Source organism: Arachis duranensis, chromosome 2 (genome assembly GCF_000817695.3).
Source record: "Arachis duranensis cultivar V14167 chromosome 2, aradu.V14167.gnm2.J7QH, whole genome shotgun sequence".
Lineage (NCBI taxonomy): Eukaryota > Viridiplantae > Streptophyta > Magnoliopsida > Fabales > Fabaceae > Arachis > Arachis duranensis.
The window spans coordinates 75,994,488-76,011,275 of NC_029773.3; the positions used below are offsets into that span (position 1 = coordinate 75,994,488).

At 35.4% G+C, this 16,788-nt stretch overlaps 1 protein-coding gene and 1 pseudogene across 2 annotated transcripts; one reads left to right on the forward strand and one right to left on the reverse strand.

Moving 5' to 3' along the window:
- Positions 1-638: 638 nt before the first annotated feature.
- Positions 639-2,029, reverse strand: LOC107475087 (CBL-interacting serine/threonine-protein kinase 12-like; annotated as a pseudogene).
- LOC107475035 (PRA1 family protein A1) lies at positions 1,970-9,732 on the forward strand. Of its 2 annotated transcripts, none has more exons than XM_016094676.3 (8): positions 1,970-2,422; positions 3,514-3,554; positions 3,644-3,722; positions 4,358-4,444; positions 4,519-4,607; positions 4,706-4,777; positions 4,880-5,004; positions 9,162-9,732. In XM_016094676.3, the coding sequence occupies exons 1-7, from the start codon at positions 2,265-2,267 to the stop codon at positions 4,981-4,983; spliced, it is 630 nt and encodes a 209-aa protein (XP_015950162.1). In that variant the 5' UTR covers positions 1,970-2,264; the 3' UTR covers positions 4,984-5,004; positions 9,162-9,732. The 2 variants fall into 2 exon arrangements, with proteins under 2 accessions (XP_015950162.1, XP_015950164.1); XM_016094678.3 differs by lacking the exon at positions 9,162-9,732 and adding an exon at positions 5,500-5,756 and having other exon boundaries at positions 1,971-2,422.
- The last annotated feature ends 7,056 nt before the right edge of the window (positions 9,733-16,788 follow it).

The following is a 16,788-nucleotide window of genomic DNA, read 5'->3' on the forward strand; positions in this document are numbered from 1 at the left end:
ATATTGTTAGTAAAAAAATTAAATTCATAAAAGAATAAGGTAATACGTCATTAGTTTACTAGTGGTAACAAAATTCATCCCATCGTAATTACAAGGAAATTAAAGCCAATTAGTTGGAAGTGTTTACAACTCGAGTTGGTTTGGATTCAGAAAAAAATTAAAAACTGAGCTGATTAAATTTTAATTGTTTGGGTTGATTCAAATTTAAAATTTTTTGTGAGTGAATCTGAATCATTTTGAACCGATTAAATTTGGATTAGATCGCTTCGAATAATTAGATATCCAATTGAAAATAAAATTTTAAAATATTTGAAAAAAATATAAAATTAAAAAAATTACGTAAATAATATATGATAAGAAAACAAGAACAATACATCATCAAATTATACTCAAAATAAATATCATAATTTAACACTCTTTGTAAAATTGTATGTATAAGAAAAAATTAAAGGATATGTCTCTAACCTTTTAAGTTTTTGAGAAATACATTTCTGATAAAATTTAAATACAAAAAAATTTCTTACTTTCACAAATGAAGGACAATTTTATCATTTCGTTCATTTGTCTCTCACATATAAAATAGAACTGGTTAATGTGGTTGTAACGTTGTTCGGTGCATGTCCGTTACGGGAAGGAGGCTAAAATTTGCAGACAAAAAGGTTCCTATACATGAAGAACCTCTCATACTCCTCTTTATTCCCTCCTTTCTTCTTCACCTTCACCACAACCAAAGAAAGCGTCAACTCAAAAATCTCAGCAGCAATGGTCAATGACCCTTCACTCCTTTTCTGGAACCTTCCAAGCTTATTCTGCAGTCCTTCTTCCTGACTGTGAAGCTCATCAACTAAGCAATCTTCTCTAATTTCGATACGATCTTAGAAACCGGCGCACTGAAAATAAACCTCGCCTTGTCACCCTTCTCCTCAAATAAGCCAGAGAGATCAAAACTAGGGGAAAATAATATGATATCAAACATTCAAACTCAAACCGTGGCAACAAAAGCATTCCTCCTCCTCCTCTTCCCACTTTTTTTAGTCTCAAACTCATATGTTTCTGACAAATCAAAAAAAGAATAAACATCATTACTACCACCAGCGACATGCTGCACCACCTTATTGTCATCCTCAATATGAAACTTAATCTGCTTAAAGCCTTTCTTGAACCAGCGATTCTCCATGATGTCCGAAATGGAATTTCTTTTGTCAGATTAGTATCAAGAAGCTTAGCAAAAAATTGGACAATTCAAGAAAAAACCACCTCAGGCAACAAAACTCACCTTTATAGATCTTCTTATACGTAACCATAATGTTGCGATCATAGAAAGGTAAATAGCCCGTGGTAGAAGACACCTCTGTTGTGGTAGAAGGAGACAACAGAGATGAGTTGCTGGAAGTACTTTCGAGCGAGGTCTTTCTTTAAGCGGCCTTTGACGACGTCATTTTCATGTTTTTGACCTTTTTATCCTGTAAACTTTAGCTTCTTTTCCGTAATGAGCACCTGGACAACGATACAACCACATTAGCTGGTTTCATTTGACCTGTGAGAGACAAATGAACAAAAGAATAAAATTATCTTTTCTTTATAAAAGTCAAAAAAATTTTTTATTTAAATTTTAAGAATATATTGTCAAAAATTTAAAAGATCATAAATTTATTTATTTTTTATATATATAATTAGATAATTAAATTAATTTATATTTCACTATTCAGAACTAATGCCCAAGCTAGTTATTATTAAATTTAATCAAGTCGGATCTAATTATACTCAATTATCCGTCATAATGGAGTCCGGTTTTGGTTGAGGAATTGGATTTCGTGCTAATGGCACCCCCTAATCCCGTTAAGTGAAAAAAAATTAAGAAAATCCAATTTAGGTAGTCCCCTACCAATGAGTTTGTGTGAGGACGGTAAAAATGAAAGTTAACCAAAGCACTCAAAGTAAAACGGTTAAAAGTACATGACTCGGAGGAGAGCGTCAACTGCCAAGAGTCGAGAGTGGCAACAATAACAAGAAGAGCTTCGGCTTTCATTTTCTACTGATCAAAACACCAATCCCTCATTGCTAACAGAAATTAAAAGAAACCATCCCGGATTCCCGACACAGATAAAACTATAAAACTATAAAATCCTCATTTTCTTTCCACCACACAAAGAGAAAGGAAGGGAAGGGGGTAAAAAAGATTCATTCAGCCACGCTGCGATTTTCCCTCAATTTGCGACGAATTTTCTCGCTAGGGTTTTGCGTCGGAGGAAAATCGTAGGAACATGGATTGGGGGAACGTCACTGCGGAGGATCTCGTCGATGCTCTTCGCGAAGTAGATTGGTCGTCGCCGCCGCGCCCTCTGTCCGAATTCTTCTCCCGATTCACCGTTCCTCGATCCTATGCCAAGTGGAATAGCCGCCTAAAATGCAATCTTTACTAGTACGCTTCAATTTTTCCCCAATCACTGAAATTGTTGCTTTCCTCTGTTCTTTTTCCATCTATACAACTGCAATCGAATGATTTGATTTATGGAGCTATAGTTTTTTTTTTAATTTGTTTGAGGTTCTATTATCTTTTATGTTTGGTGCTGAATTTGATTCCTTTTCTTTCCCTTGCAATATTTATTAATTGAAAATTTGAAATGCTCGATTTGGCATGACTCTGTAATTTTCTCCGTGATTGATATATTTGATCAAATTTGGATTTCGTAGTTCCGAGGATATGGATGAAGGAAGGCAGTAGGTGATGCTTCGATTATGAGGCAAATTTTCTTGCTGGAAAGGGAGAATTTTCATTTAAGTGACAATTATCAAAATGATATCTTCGTTCTCCTATTATTTTCACTATTAAGAAAATTTAGGAAATGAAATGGTAAAATCCCAGTATTTGCTGCTCATAGTTGAAGCAACTTGGATTCTGGACTAATTCTACCTTAAATCTCAAGGTCAAAATCTCTGATTGAGAAAGTGTGATCAAATCACTAGTCCAAGGACATGGTCGTGTCATAAGTTCATAAGACCGAAACAATGATATTTGAAAAGAACAATTACATAAGGTGACATTTTTGTCATTAATAATCAAAAGAAGGAAATATATTAAACATCCTCAAGGTCCATGCATGAAACTGGATAATTAGTAAATAAACGTAGTGTTTGTTTGTGTTACAAAACTTACAGTAGCTAGAAATGTATAATTTATTTTTATAGAAAAGGAATTTTATTAGAAGAGAAGAGAGTTTACAACAGAGGATATAAATGTAATACTTTGTGAAAGTATTTTTTTCTCCCACGTATGTCATCTATTTAATTTTTTGAGACTTCCAAGATAATTCATTGACTGCAAAGATGAAATCACTCACCATCAGTTCATCTGTTCTGTACCCAACCATGAAGCTTGCATAACACTTAGATTTGGGGTGGACTTGTTTGTTTTTTCATTTATCCCTACATAACAGAAGAAAACCTGATTTGAATATATAATTTTCACCCCACCCCTCTATTAAATAATTTCGGTTATGTTTGTATGTGCAGCTATCGGACCAACTACTTCATTTGGATTGTTTCTGTTCTGAGTAAGTTAACATAATGAATATCTTTTGTTCGCTATCTCCAATTGATCTACTGCCCCTTCTTGTCTAAACATTCAAATTTTGAATTGTAGTATTGGGTTTTCTTTGGAGGCCACTTGCTATAGTTGCTGCCATTCTTACTGCACTTAGCACTGCTTTTCTAAATGACAGGTAAGTGATACATCTTTTTACTTTTGATACCACATTTCATCATTGGTTGGAGCTGATTAAATTGATTCCAGTTTAAAAGAAAAACCTAGCCTTATGGTGTTGTACTATTGAAGTGGATATCAGTTGTGATATTGTTGCTATTTTAGAAACTTGTTGCACTTATGCAACCAAGATGCTTCATGTAAGTTGGATTTTTGTACATATTGCTTTGCACAAACTAGTGGCCTATGGTATTTGTTGAGTGAAAATTTGGCAATGTGATTTTTTTGGCATGTAATATATTGCATCATCAACATTGAGGTTTGTGCTTGAATACATAAATCATAAGTCTGCACACGAACAATATATTATTTAGTTTTATGGTAACTGAAGTAGATGAATAATATTTTCATCTAAATAAGAAAAGCAGTTATACTCTTTTTAGCTTGCAATTATTCACTTCTACTTCTAGATGTTTTGCATTTAGCACCATCATTATGCTTGCTCAAACCATTTTTCTGAGTAGCCCTTTGTTATATATATATCACTAAGATTCTTCATGTGGTTCTTTCATTTCTTGACTAATTGTACTCAGATCTAGTTCTTAGTAATAAAACTTATCTTTGATATTGCGTTATTCATAATTTTAATTGCAGTTTTGCAGGTACTTTTAGTGAAAAGGTTACACGAACTGTCAGGCAATTCTCGCCACATTTAGCAGCCAAGATGAGACCTCCCCTTACGTATGTTTTTGTTGTTATTATCCTTTTAAGATATGTAGACTTTGCTGTGGGTTTACTGACTAGTCAAATTCCAGGCCTGTTATCCGTGGACGTCCATCGGCTAGGAGAGCAATTTATATATGTGGTCAGCCACGTTGGGTGTTTGTCTTGACATTTTCTGCTGGTAATTGAATTCTTTGAAATAGAGGTCAGATTTTATGAGCAGTACTATTCACGGTGGTTCTATCAATCCATGTAACTTTTCTACCCATTCTTCTGCAGCATCTTTCTTCTTTTGGTTTATTTCCTGTGGTCTCCTAATGGTTTCATGGGCACTTGCTATTGGTCTTCTAGGTACATCTCATACTGAAAAGTTTACTATTTAATACTTCCCAGCACTTTGTCCAGCATTTTGTTTTATTTAGTATAATATTGCTCATTCTTGCTCTTGTTCAGCCACCATCCTGCATGCAAGCTTCCGAACACCTAACTTGAAAGCACGACTAAACACTTTCCGTGAAGAATTTCGTGCAGTGTGGCGCAATTATAGTGAGCTGTAGTTTGCAGTTTGTTTTCTCGATGTAAGTGCTTTCTGGATTTTCACTTGCATATAGTGTACTTTGTTCTTTTAGTGCATTTGCAAATTATGTTAATCTGTAAAGTACAACTCCCTGGAAGTGATTGAGAAACAAATGTGTTGCATAGAAGCTATAATGAAAGAGTATCCTCTCGAGTTTGCACTGCAGAATAGATCATTTCCATGTGTTTCATTACCTTCTACAGTCTTACTACTGGAAATGTTGATTTTAGTTTTGGGAAGCTTGCTTATGTAAAGAGGGTTTAGATATTTTATGCTGTTTGGCCTATACAATCATTTGATATCATTTTTATGTGATGAATCTGAATTTAGCAGCAAGCTTGTGACATGGGTTTTAAGTCCAATGCTGTGGTATTTTGTCTTGGTTTTTGGAAATAGCATTATTCTTCCAATTGGATTTCAAATTTGTTATCTACTTCTGATGTTGATGCTGATTGCATAACTGAGTACAACTTGCTATCTATGAATCTCATTTTAGGTATTGCTGCTTTTCGATCAACATTATTTCCTTTAGCCGAGATGGAACCTTCTTGGTAAGGTTGCCAATAGATTGTAAATTGTGAGGAATCCTTTTTGTCCCTCCACTTTCCATATAGGTTAGAATGTGTTTACTTTGTTGATTATGACATTTATACTGCCTATAAGCTTGACATGTAACAGGAACATCCATAAGTGTCACTATCTTCAATTGCCTCCAGAAATTAGTGGCATAATATGACAAGAGTCTTGTGTTTCTGTGATTCTGTTCAGTAGTTTTAAATTTTTTGTGACGTGATAAATAATGTTATCCAAATGGATTTTGAGTGAAGCAAAGAAGTTCCTTCTAGCCATACCAAAATAAAAACCATATTTTTTATAGTTAATTTTAGTAGGACTCCAGGCTTAAATGAATCGTGTAGGAGTAGGCTGACTTGTGATTAGTTAGTTGGTCATTCAACTTTGGGATAGAACTTTGTTTAAAGTAATAAAAGGAATGCAACGTTTTTCGTTTTATTTTTTATTTTTTAAATTGCATAGTGCAAGTAAGGAAATTCAGCCCTTATTTTATATCAGAAACGTTGAGTAACAAAGTCAATTTTGTAATTAAATTCAACCAAGTATTACTCATGCTCAACTTTCGGCATGTTTTTCTCCATTTTTCTCCTTTTTTTAATATTTTCTTTTTCACCAACTTTGATTCTTTTACTACTCCTAATACTATGCTTTCTCTTTATTTTTTTGGTTTGTTTCTTTGTAAATTTTTAAAATTTTATTAATACTATGTTTTCTCTTTATTTTTTTGGTTTGTTTCTTTGTAAATTTTTAAAATTTATGAAGGAGAAGAAGAATAAAAAAATAAACCGAAGAAAAAGATAGAAACACAATTTTTTTACATAAAATACAGACATTTTATAATGATAAAAACATAAATTTATTTAAAACAATTACAATTTTTTGAAGTGAAATATAGAAATAAACATACAATAACTGAATAACAACGTTAATAAAGCCTTGTCCTATTAGGTGTGATCGGCTATATGGAATAAACAAAGACATTGATCATATTTATGGAGAGACCGTTTATATGTAGATTTTATTTGATCACTTTATGGATGGTCTTCCTAAGTTTTCATTTGCCTTTCACTTCTCATCCATCTTTTATCTCATCCATCTTCCTGACTGGATCTTCTGTCGGTTTTCTTCTCATAAGTCCAAATTACCTGTGACGCGATTCTACCATCTTTTCTACAATAGGTGCTACTCCAACTCTCTCTCTCTTTCTCTCTCTCTTATATCTTCGTTTCTTATTATATCCAATTGCGTATGACCACTCATTCATCTGAACATCTTCATCTCTGCCACACTTAACTTATGTCCGTGCTCTCTTTTGGCCTCCAACACTCTGTACCATAAAGCATAGTCAGTCTAATATGCGTGCGATAGAATTTACCTTTAAATTTTAAAGACACTTTTTTGTCACATATAAAACCAGAGGTACTCTGTCATTTTGACCAACCTGTTTGAATCCTATGATTTACATCTTGTTCAATTTCTCCATTATTCTGTATGAGGCACCCAAGATACTTAAACTTTAACTTTTCATAGGATATTTTCTCCAATCTTCACCTCTGTATTAGGGTTTTTCCTTCGGTTGCCAAACTTACATTCCATATATTTTATCTTACTACAGCTTATGCGCAGACCATACACTTCTAGAGCTACTCTCCATAAATCCAACTTCTTATTTAGGTCTTCCTTTGACTCTTCCATAAGGATGATATCATCGGCAAAAATTATGCACCATGGCACATGCTCTTGGATATGCTCTTTGAATACTTCCAAGTCTAATATGAAAATGTATGGCCTTAAGGATAATCCCTAGTGTAATCATATACCAATAGAAAATTTCTCTGTCACACCACCTTGAGTCTTCACACTAGTTGTAGTCCTATCATATATGTCTTTAATTGCCCGAATATATGCGATTCTTATTCTCTTCCTATCCAAAACCTTCCATAAAACCTCCCTTGGCACCATATCATACGCTTTTTCCAAATCAATAAACACCATATGTAGATCCTTTTATTACTACGTACATCTCCATTATCCTTCTTAACAGATATGCAGTTTTAGTGGCGGATCTGCATGGCATAAAATCAAATTAGTTCTCTATTACTTGTTACTTGTGTCTCTTGTCTCAACCTTCATTCTATCACCCTTTTTCATAACTTCATGGTATGACTCATGAGCTTGATCCCTCTATTGTTTTCGCAACTCTGTATATCCTCCTTATTCTTGTAGATAGTTACCAATGTGTTCTTTCTCCACTAAGCTAGCATCTTTATTGACTTTAAAATCTCATTAAAAAGCTTAGTTAACCAACTGATGTCTTTCTCTCCAAAGTCCTTCAAACTTCAATCGGAATATTATCGGGTCTTACTGTCCAACCATTTCTCATCCACTTTAGAACCTCTTTTACCTCAAAGTCTCGAATCCTTTGATAGTAGTCGAAGTTTTGATCTTCTTCTCTCGTGCATAATCGATCAAGGCTCGGAAGAGTCTTCTGTCTTTCATTAAATAACTTGTAGAGTAGCTCTTCCACCTTCTGTCTTCTTATCTCGGAAGAGTCTTCTTGTTAATTTTACCCTGATTTGCTTAATTATATCCTGAAAACACAATTATTCTGACACAACTCCAAACATATCATTAGTTATTAAAATTTTACTAAAAATATAAGAATTTGATTTAAAAACTAAGAAAACAAATGAAAAAGAAGTCTAGAAACTACTTAGAGCCCGTTTGGGAAGTAGTAGAAGTTACTTTTTTTTTACTTTTGGATTATGAAAAGTCACAATCTGTGTGTTTGGCACAATTTTAAAAAAAACTTTTAACTTTTCAAAAAGTTAATTTGCAGCTTTTTGAAAAAGTAGAAATATATGACTTCTCTACTTCTTGATAAGTCATTCTACCACTTACTTAAAAAAAATTTAATTTCAAAACAAAAAAATCTACTTCCCTTCTTCACTTTGTGAAAAATCCTGACCCTTCATCACCATTTTTACGCAAGGTCTGCTAGAAGCACTGGCCTTCCATCATAATTGCACCATCATTCTCACACAATGTTCTAAACATCACCATACTCACGGAATGATTCATCTGATGGAAGTATTGATCCTCCATCACCATTTTCACACAATATTGCATTTGAAATACCTACTATATATATATATTCCTTCTAAGTATTTTTTTTTATCATTTTATCATTCTATTTTTTATTATTAAATTTGTATTTAACTGTGGTATGAAATTTCAGTTTTAATTTTATTTTTTTTCATATCTGATTTTATAGCTTGCTATTATTTTCATAGTTAATTATAACAAGTTCTTGACCTCAATAAAAGAGAAGAGAGTTCTAATAGGAGTAAAAAAAATAAAAAACAGCAACAAAATATATATTGACACACATTTTATATTTATTTTTTATTTTCACCTACCATATCATACACAATATTAGTGATTAGGTTATGTAAAATCAACATTTAATATTGAAAATTATTTGTTATCATCGTTATTTTAATATTCATTCTCTTCTGTAAAAAAAATATTATTTTTTGAGTTATTTATCCAAATGCTACAACTTTAAAATAAGTACTTTTACAGGTGTTTGGCAGATGCAGCGGAATTCAGGTGTTTGGCAGATGCAGCGGCTAATATTACTTGGATCGAAAATATGTTCAAAAATCTTAAGATCTCTTCTTCAGTCCTACCAACCATCTTTTGCGATAACTTGAGTGCTGTGTTGTTGGCGGCTAATCCGATTCTTCATAGCCGTTCCAAGCATTTTGAAGTGGACCTTCATTTTGTTCGAGACAAAGTCAAGAAGAAGCAGCTAGTTGTGGTTCACATCCCAGTAGTATTGCAAGTTGCTGATCTTTTAACTAAGCCAGTTTCCTTGGCACTCTTTCATAATTTTAGAAACAAACTCAGACTCCAACTTTTGGAAGTCAAGAGTTTGAGAAGGGGTGTAAATGATAAAAATAAGTTACAAAAAAGGTCAGTAAGTGATAATAGATAAAGTGGTAATTATAATTCTATTAGTGGTAATTTAAGTTTAGAATCTTGAGTATGTATATTGTGTGGTTTGGTTTATTTGGTTGCCTATAAAAGGCCTTCTGCATCTATTGTAAAGGGGAATGAGGAGTCACAATAGAAGATTTTATTTTCGTTCAAATTTGTGTCTCTTTGTACATATTACTTATTGCAGAATATTGTTACTTCAAGTCTTCTAAAGGTTTCACACAATAAATTAGAAGAACTTCTATGCATTCACACACTTATTCACTCTAAAATTTTTAGTCACATTAACGTCCAGAAACGCAAGTCACAAATTCATATAAGTAATGGGATACTCTATCTTTTTTCTTTTTAGTAATTTCAATTATGGCTTTTCTTTTTGTTATTTAAATTCTATCATTTTCATTCAGCACTTGTCAAATCCTACATATTTTAATACAATAATTTTCAATTCTTTATATTTTTGTATTTATTATTTCTTACTCTTTGTTTTCTATAATTATTATTGTTTATATTTTTATTGAGTATGATCTCTAAATTCTAAAAATAATCTATAAAAAGGAGTTATATCTACTACTCGAATTGAGATTATTTATACAAATTTAGTCGATACCTCTTGATAAGGTCTAAAAACTAAAATCAGACAAAACACTTTTTAAAATATATATTTTTTATTTTTATATGTCCAAATCTACCTTCTTATCAGAAACAATTTTGTTCATAATTTTTAGATCTCATAAAAAAGTGTGGAAGCTTTCATAGAGGTTATTACTGGAGCTAGAGTAACTTTGATAAGTTAATTAACATAAAATAACAAATTAAAGATAATAAAATTTGTTGTTAACTTAATTTTATGAGGAAAAAAAGGAGAGTAACTCACATACAGTCGCTAAAAACGTTTTTTTTTTTTCTAAGGACGACAACATAAATGGAGGAATTAATGTACGCGTGTTGGGATGTATTAATTAATTAATATAATCAAAGTTGTAAATATTAGAAAAATCGATCGACTTATAATTTTCGGTTTGAAGTGAACCAAGTAGATATATTACACCTTTTTAGACGAGAGTTCTGGGATTCTTATTGGCAAACAAAAATATATCTAATAGAAATTACCTGGACTATATAATCGGAAATTTTTTGTTGTTTTAGCATTTTTTTAAATGATAAATAAACACTTAAAATCGAAAACTATAAACCAACCGATTTTTTCATATTACAACTTTGATTACATTAATTAATTAATCAATATCATGCCAATACAAGGACATCATTTTCTCCATCTAATTATTATCCTTAGAAGAGGACGTAGCAACTGTCCGTGACTCGCTCCGTACAAAAAAATGCTTACGCTTCTTTCACTTTTATTTACAAAGAATATGGAAAATATTATTGTCTTTTAAAATTTATTTTTTAATTAGTCTTTGTACCGTACTTCCATAATCTCGGACGAAACTGAACAATATCTCGAGGTAATAGTTTTATTCCAACACATCATTCTCCGCAGATCTCAGACTCAGAACGTCCAACTCAATTTCAGACTCAAATCACCACGATTTCGGACCTTATCAACCAAAAATCTCGGAAATTAACCGACCACAAAGCAAACAGACTAGGTTATAAAGTCAGGCCTAGGATTTGAATGAAAAACACACAACATACTTCGAACTACACCTACTATCACTTATATCCTTTATTTAGTTTATTCTTCCACTGACTTGGGTGTCGGAATCCTTTTTGCAGGTACCACGTTTGGGTCCGAGTTCACGAGGATACAACTTACCAAACCAAGGTCGCCGAACTCACCTCGATCAACAAGAAACCGACGTATAGCTTAGCAGCAATATCCTTGCAAGAACATTTGGCGCCTACCGTGGGGCCCGAACAGTTTAATTTCACCCACAATTATTTTAATCCTTATAATTCATTTGCGTCCATTTTGTATCCGTTTTTCTTTGCAGGAGGGATACTATGACTGGTCATTCGGAGACTCAGCAACCCTTCCAGACTAACACTGACCTCATGGCTGCCAACGTCGCCCTCCTGGCGGAAAATCAGCGGATGGACGAACTGTTAGCGCCAATGCAAAATAATGGAGATCAGAAAAAGGACAGCAAAAAGACAAACGCTGATCAACATGAAGAGCATCAGTCAGAGTCTAATGCAAAGACAGGGGAGACCCCCAAAAACTGGGAGATAACGAGCCAATCTGTTTTCTGAGGAGATAATGAATTTCAAAATGCCCATGAACTTTGCGCTCCCGATGACCCTAGCACCATATAAGGGAGTCGGAGATCCTAAAGTTCATGTCACAAAATTCGAGTCTATGATGTTCCTCAACAGTAACTCCGATCCTATTTTATGCCGATCCTTTCCTACTTTTTTAGATGGAGCTGCCTTATTATGGTTTTTCAATTTGCATGCAGGGTCTATAACTAGCTTTGATAAGTTTGCCAAGATATTTCTCAATCATTTTGCAGCATCTAAAATCTATGTGAGGGACTCGGATTACCTCAGCATAATTAAGCAAGGGCTGCATGAGAGCCTGAAGGATTGCATGACTCGTTTCACCACAGCGGCCATGGAAATCCCCAACCTCAACCCAGAAGTACAGCTACACGCGATTAAAAGCGGCCTTCAACCCGAGAAATATCAGGAAGCTATAGCTGTAGCAAAGCCAAAAACACTGGAAGAATTCCGAGACAAGGCCACGGGACAAATTGAGATAGAAGATTTGTGTGAAACACGAAGAAAAGAAAGACCATCATCTTGGAAGGAAGATGACAGGCCGAGCAAGTCCCATCACAAGGATCCCAAAAAACTTTTAAACTAACACCAAAATTTGATTCTTATACCAGGTTTAACACAAGAAGAGAAGACATCATCAAAGAAATACTGCACAACAGACTCATAAAGCCACCAGTCAAGGCGGGAACATACCAGGATCAGAAATACGTGGACAAAAGCAAACATTACGCGTTCCACCAAAAGTTCAGCCATACCACTAATGAATGCGTAGTGGCCAAGGACCTACTGGAGATATTAGCAAGGTAGGGACTACTAAACAAATACATTAGCTCCAGGAATCGCAAGGAGGCAGCCGTAGACTTACACAAGCCTAAATTCACATCCAAGCACAAAGAAGAAGGAACTTGGTGTGACCTAGTAGAGACCTCTGCTTCCAAAGGAGTCATAAACTACATATCGGGGGGTTTCGCAGGAGGAGGAATTACCAGCACAGCCAGGAAATGAAGTTATCAGGCGATGATGACGATGGAGGGGCTCACCAAAACCTGCCCGTCCCAATCTCCACCACCCTTATTAGTTTCAAATATAATTACTACAAATCACAAACACCAAACTTGGACGACCCAGTGGTAATTTCGGTGCACATGGGGGAGTTAACGATAAAAAAGGTCCTGCTCAACCCAGGAAGCAACGCTGACGTTTTATTCTACTCTACATTCAAAAAGATGCAGCTGAGTGATAAAGCATTACAACCATCAGGAGGGGAATTGGCAAGATTCTCGGGTGAAAGAGTCCCCATATCAAATTATGTGTGGTTAAGAACAACATTGGGAGAACCACCAAATTACAAAACACTAGATATTCAGTTCTTGGTAGTAGATTGTGTTAGCCCATACAAATATCATTTTGGGGCGTCCGTCCCTTAACTCTTCTCGGATTGAGATTAGCTAGTCTTATTAGACTTTCTCAGAGTGTGAGGATAATATGATACCTTCTTCTATCGTCCGAAATGACGCAATAAGATAAATTCTTGTCATTATTGTGGTATGGTTGATTAGTCTTGTTTGACGTTCTCCATATGTGAAGATGACATGATACCTTCTTCCATTTTTTGGAGTTGACAAAATAGGATGAATTAATCATTGCATGACTAGGATAGAAAGCCTATATTCTCAACCCTTGCCATGGATGTCTCTCTTTATTAATTGCTTTCTTTAATTGCTCGCTTGATTTACTTTTCTTGTCATTTAAATTCTTGTCCATTTATTTTTTTGCCCCTTTATAAATCAAACCCCCCTTGTCCCTCCATAGCCAATAATCATTCACTTCATTCAATTCCTTGTGAGACGATCTGAGGTTTAAATACTTCGGTTAATTTTCATTTGGGGTTTGTACTCGTGACAAAACTATATTTAATTTGATGTGAGAGTTGTTTGTTGGTTTGGAGCTATACTTACAACGAAGTAATTCTTTTCTATAGGAAGAAAATGTAGACCGACAACGATTCTTTACTGTCAGGGCCATAGTCTCCACTATACACCTGTGTGTCAAGTTTCCTTTGCTATAACAAAGTGGCAACGGTTCACGCAGATCACAAAGAAGCTAGACAATGCTGCAACGCAAGTTTACAGAAAATCACACAAGAACAAATCCCGAGGATCAATTCTGTATACAACTCGGAAAGCATTCCAAACCTTGCTGAAATGGACCCCAGGGACAACAATAGCCGTCCCTCCCCAACAGATGAAATGCAATAGGTAAAACTAGGAGAAACAAATCGATATACTAACATCGGTTCCCGCTTTTTCTGCAGAAAAACAACAGCATCTGGAAGACATAATAAGAGCCAACGCCGACCTCTTTGCTTGGACCCTTGCTGACATGCCCGGGATTGACCCAAATTTCATATGCCACAAGCTAGTGGTAAACCCCAATGTTTGACCTATAAGACAAAAGAAACGTAGCCTAGGCACCGAAAAAAGGACCGCAGCAGTGGAAAAGACACAGAAACTACTCGATGCAGGGTTCGTCCGAGAAATTCGATTTGCTTCATGGCTAGTAAATGTAGTTATGGTCAGAAAAAGCTCGGGAAAATGGAGGATGTGCGTTGACTTCACATATCTCAACAAGGCTTGCCCAAAAGACTCCTATCCATTGCCGAACATCGATAGACTAGTAGACGACACCTCTAGCTACGAAGTACTGAGTTTCATGGATGCCTACTCTGGGTACAACCAGATACAAATGCACCTAGAAGACGAAGATAAGACGGCTTTCGTAACTGATCAAGGTAACTTTTGCTACAAGGTAATGCCTTTCGGCCTAAAGAATGCAGGGGCAACCTACCAGAGAATGATGGATAGAATATTTAAAAATCAAATCGGAAAAAAATATCGAGATATACGTCGATGACATGGTCATCAAGTCTAGCTCTGAAAAACAACACGAAGCCGACTTACAGGAAATTTTCCAACAAATCCGAGCTTACAACATGAGACTAAGCCCGAAAAAGTGCACGTTCGGCGTACAGAAAGGAAAATTTCTCGGATTTCTGTTGACAAACCGAGGTATAGAGGTAAATCCGGACAAGTGTTAGGCAGTCTTAAACATGCAGTCACCAAAGTCAATCAAAGAAGTACAACGACTCACAGGTTGCCTAGCAGCCTTATCGAGATTCTTGCCAGCTGCAGCAGCAAGATCCTACCATTTTTTCAAAACCATGAAAAAATCAGAATAATTCACCTGGACAGAAGAATGCGAAAAAGCATTTGTAGAATTCAAACAAATCCTAGGATCACCACTCGGCGCCTGAGGTATTATTTTGAGACACATCCGATCATAGTTCGGACAGGTCATCCCCTGCGACAAATATTATCAAAACCAGACTTAGCAGGGTGAATGACAAAATGGGTAATCGAGCTCTCTGATTTCGACATATCGTATCAGTCACGAGGATCACCCAAAGCTCAGGCATTAGCCGACTTCATAACAGAATTCACAAACAAAGAAGAACATCTCAAAACATGGAAATTATATGTCGACGGAGCATCAAATGAAAATAGGTGTGGGACAGGAATCCTCCTAAAGGATGACGAAGGAGTCCAAGCCGAACAATCAATCAAATTCCTGTTTCAAGCAACAAACAAGTAGTCCAAATATAAGGCCTTACTAGCAGGCTTGAGATTGGCCAAGGAAGTAGGGATCTCCAACCTAACGGTACACTGCGACTCACTACTCGTTGTACAACAGGTAAACTGCCAATTTTAGGTACAAGATACACTTTTAGAAAAATATTTAAACTCGGTCAAAACCCTAATGAAATCTTTTCAAAATTTTGAAATACTACATATACCTAGAGATCAAAACTATAGAGCTGACATTTTATAAAAATTAGCCACACATATGATAACTGATCAAATAGATAAGCTCTACCATGTTACACTAACAGAACCAAGTTTAGATACAAAATCTGTTTTTAGCATCTCACAGGAAGATGAAGATTGGCGAAAAACATTCATTACCTACTTGAAAAGCGGAGAGATACCAGAAGGTAAAAACCCAAGGACGTTCAGTACAAGGCAATCCAATACACTTTATTGGGAGTCGACCTATACAAACGAGGTATCTCCTGACCTCTTCTGAAATGTCTTGGACCAGCAGAAGCAGAAACCACCATGAACGAGCTACATGATGGAATCTGCAAAAACCACACTGGAAGTAGGAGCCTAGCTACGAGAATACTCCGAGCAGGCTACTTTTGGCCTACGTTGAGAAAAGATTGCAAAAACAAGGTACAACGTTGCGACGCGTGTCACAGATGTGCACCGCTTATCAACAACCCGGCCGAACTCTTACATACATCAAACTTCAGCTGGCCATTTCACAAATGGGGGATGAATATACTCGGACCATTCCCAATTTCAACAGGACAGGTAAAATTCCTATTAGTAACTATCGATTATTTCACAAAATGGGTAGAAGCGCAGCCTCTCGCAAAAATCACAGCCGAAAAGGTACAAAATTTTATTTGGAAGTCAATCATATGCAGATTTGATTTACCTAGAGAAATTGTATCTGATAATGGCAGACAATTCATAGATAAAAAATTGCATCATATCTCACAGACCTGCATATTAAACACCATTTTTCCTCTGTCGAACACCCACAAACCAATGGGCTCACAAAAGCAGCTAACAAAGTCATCTTGCAAGCATTGAAAAAGAAGTTAACAGATGCTAAAGGATAATGGGCCGAGCTCATACCGTAGGTATTGTGGAGCTATAACACAACACCTCACACAACAACAAATGAAAGCCCATTCCGACTGGTATATGGTGCAGACTGCATGATACCAATCGAAATTAGCAAAGGATCGAGTCGAACCGAGTACTTCAATGAACAAGACAACTCAGATAACAAATCGACCGAGGTCGACCTAATACATGAGGAATGAAGCCTGGACGAA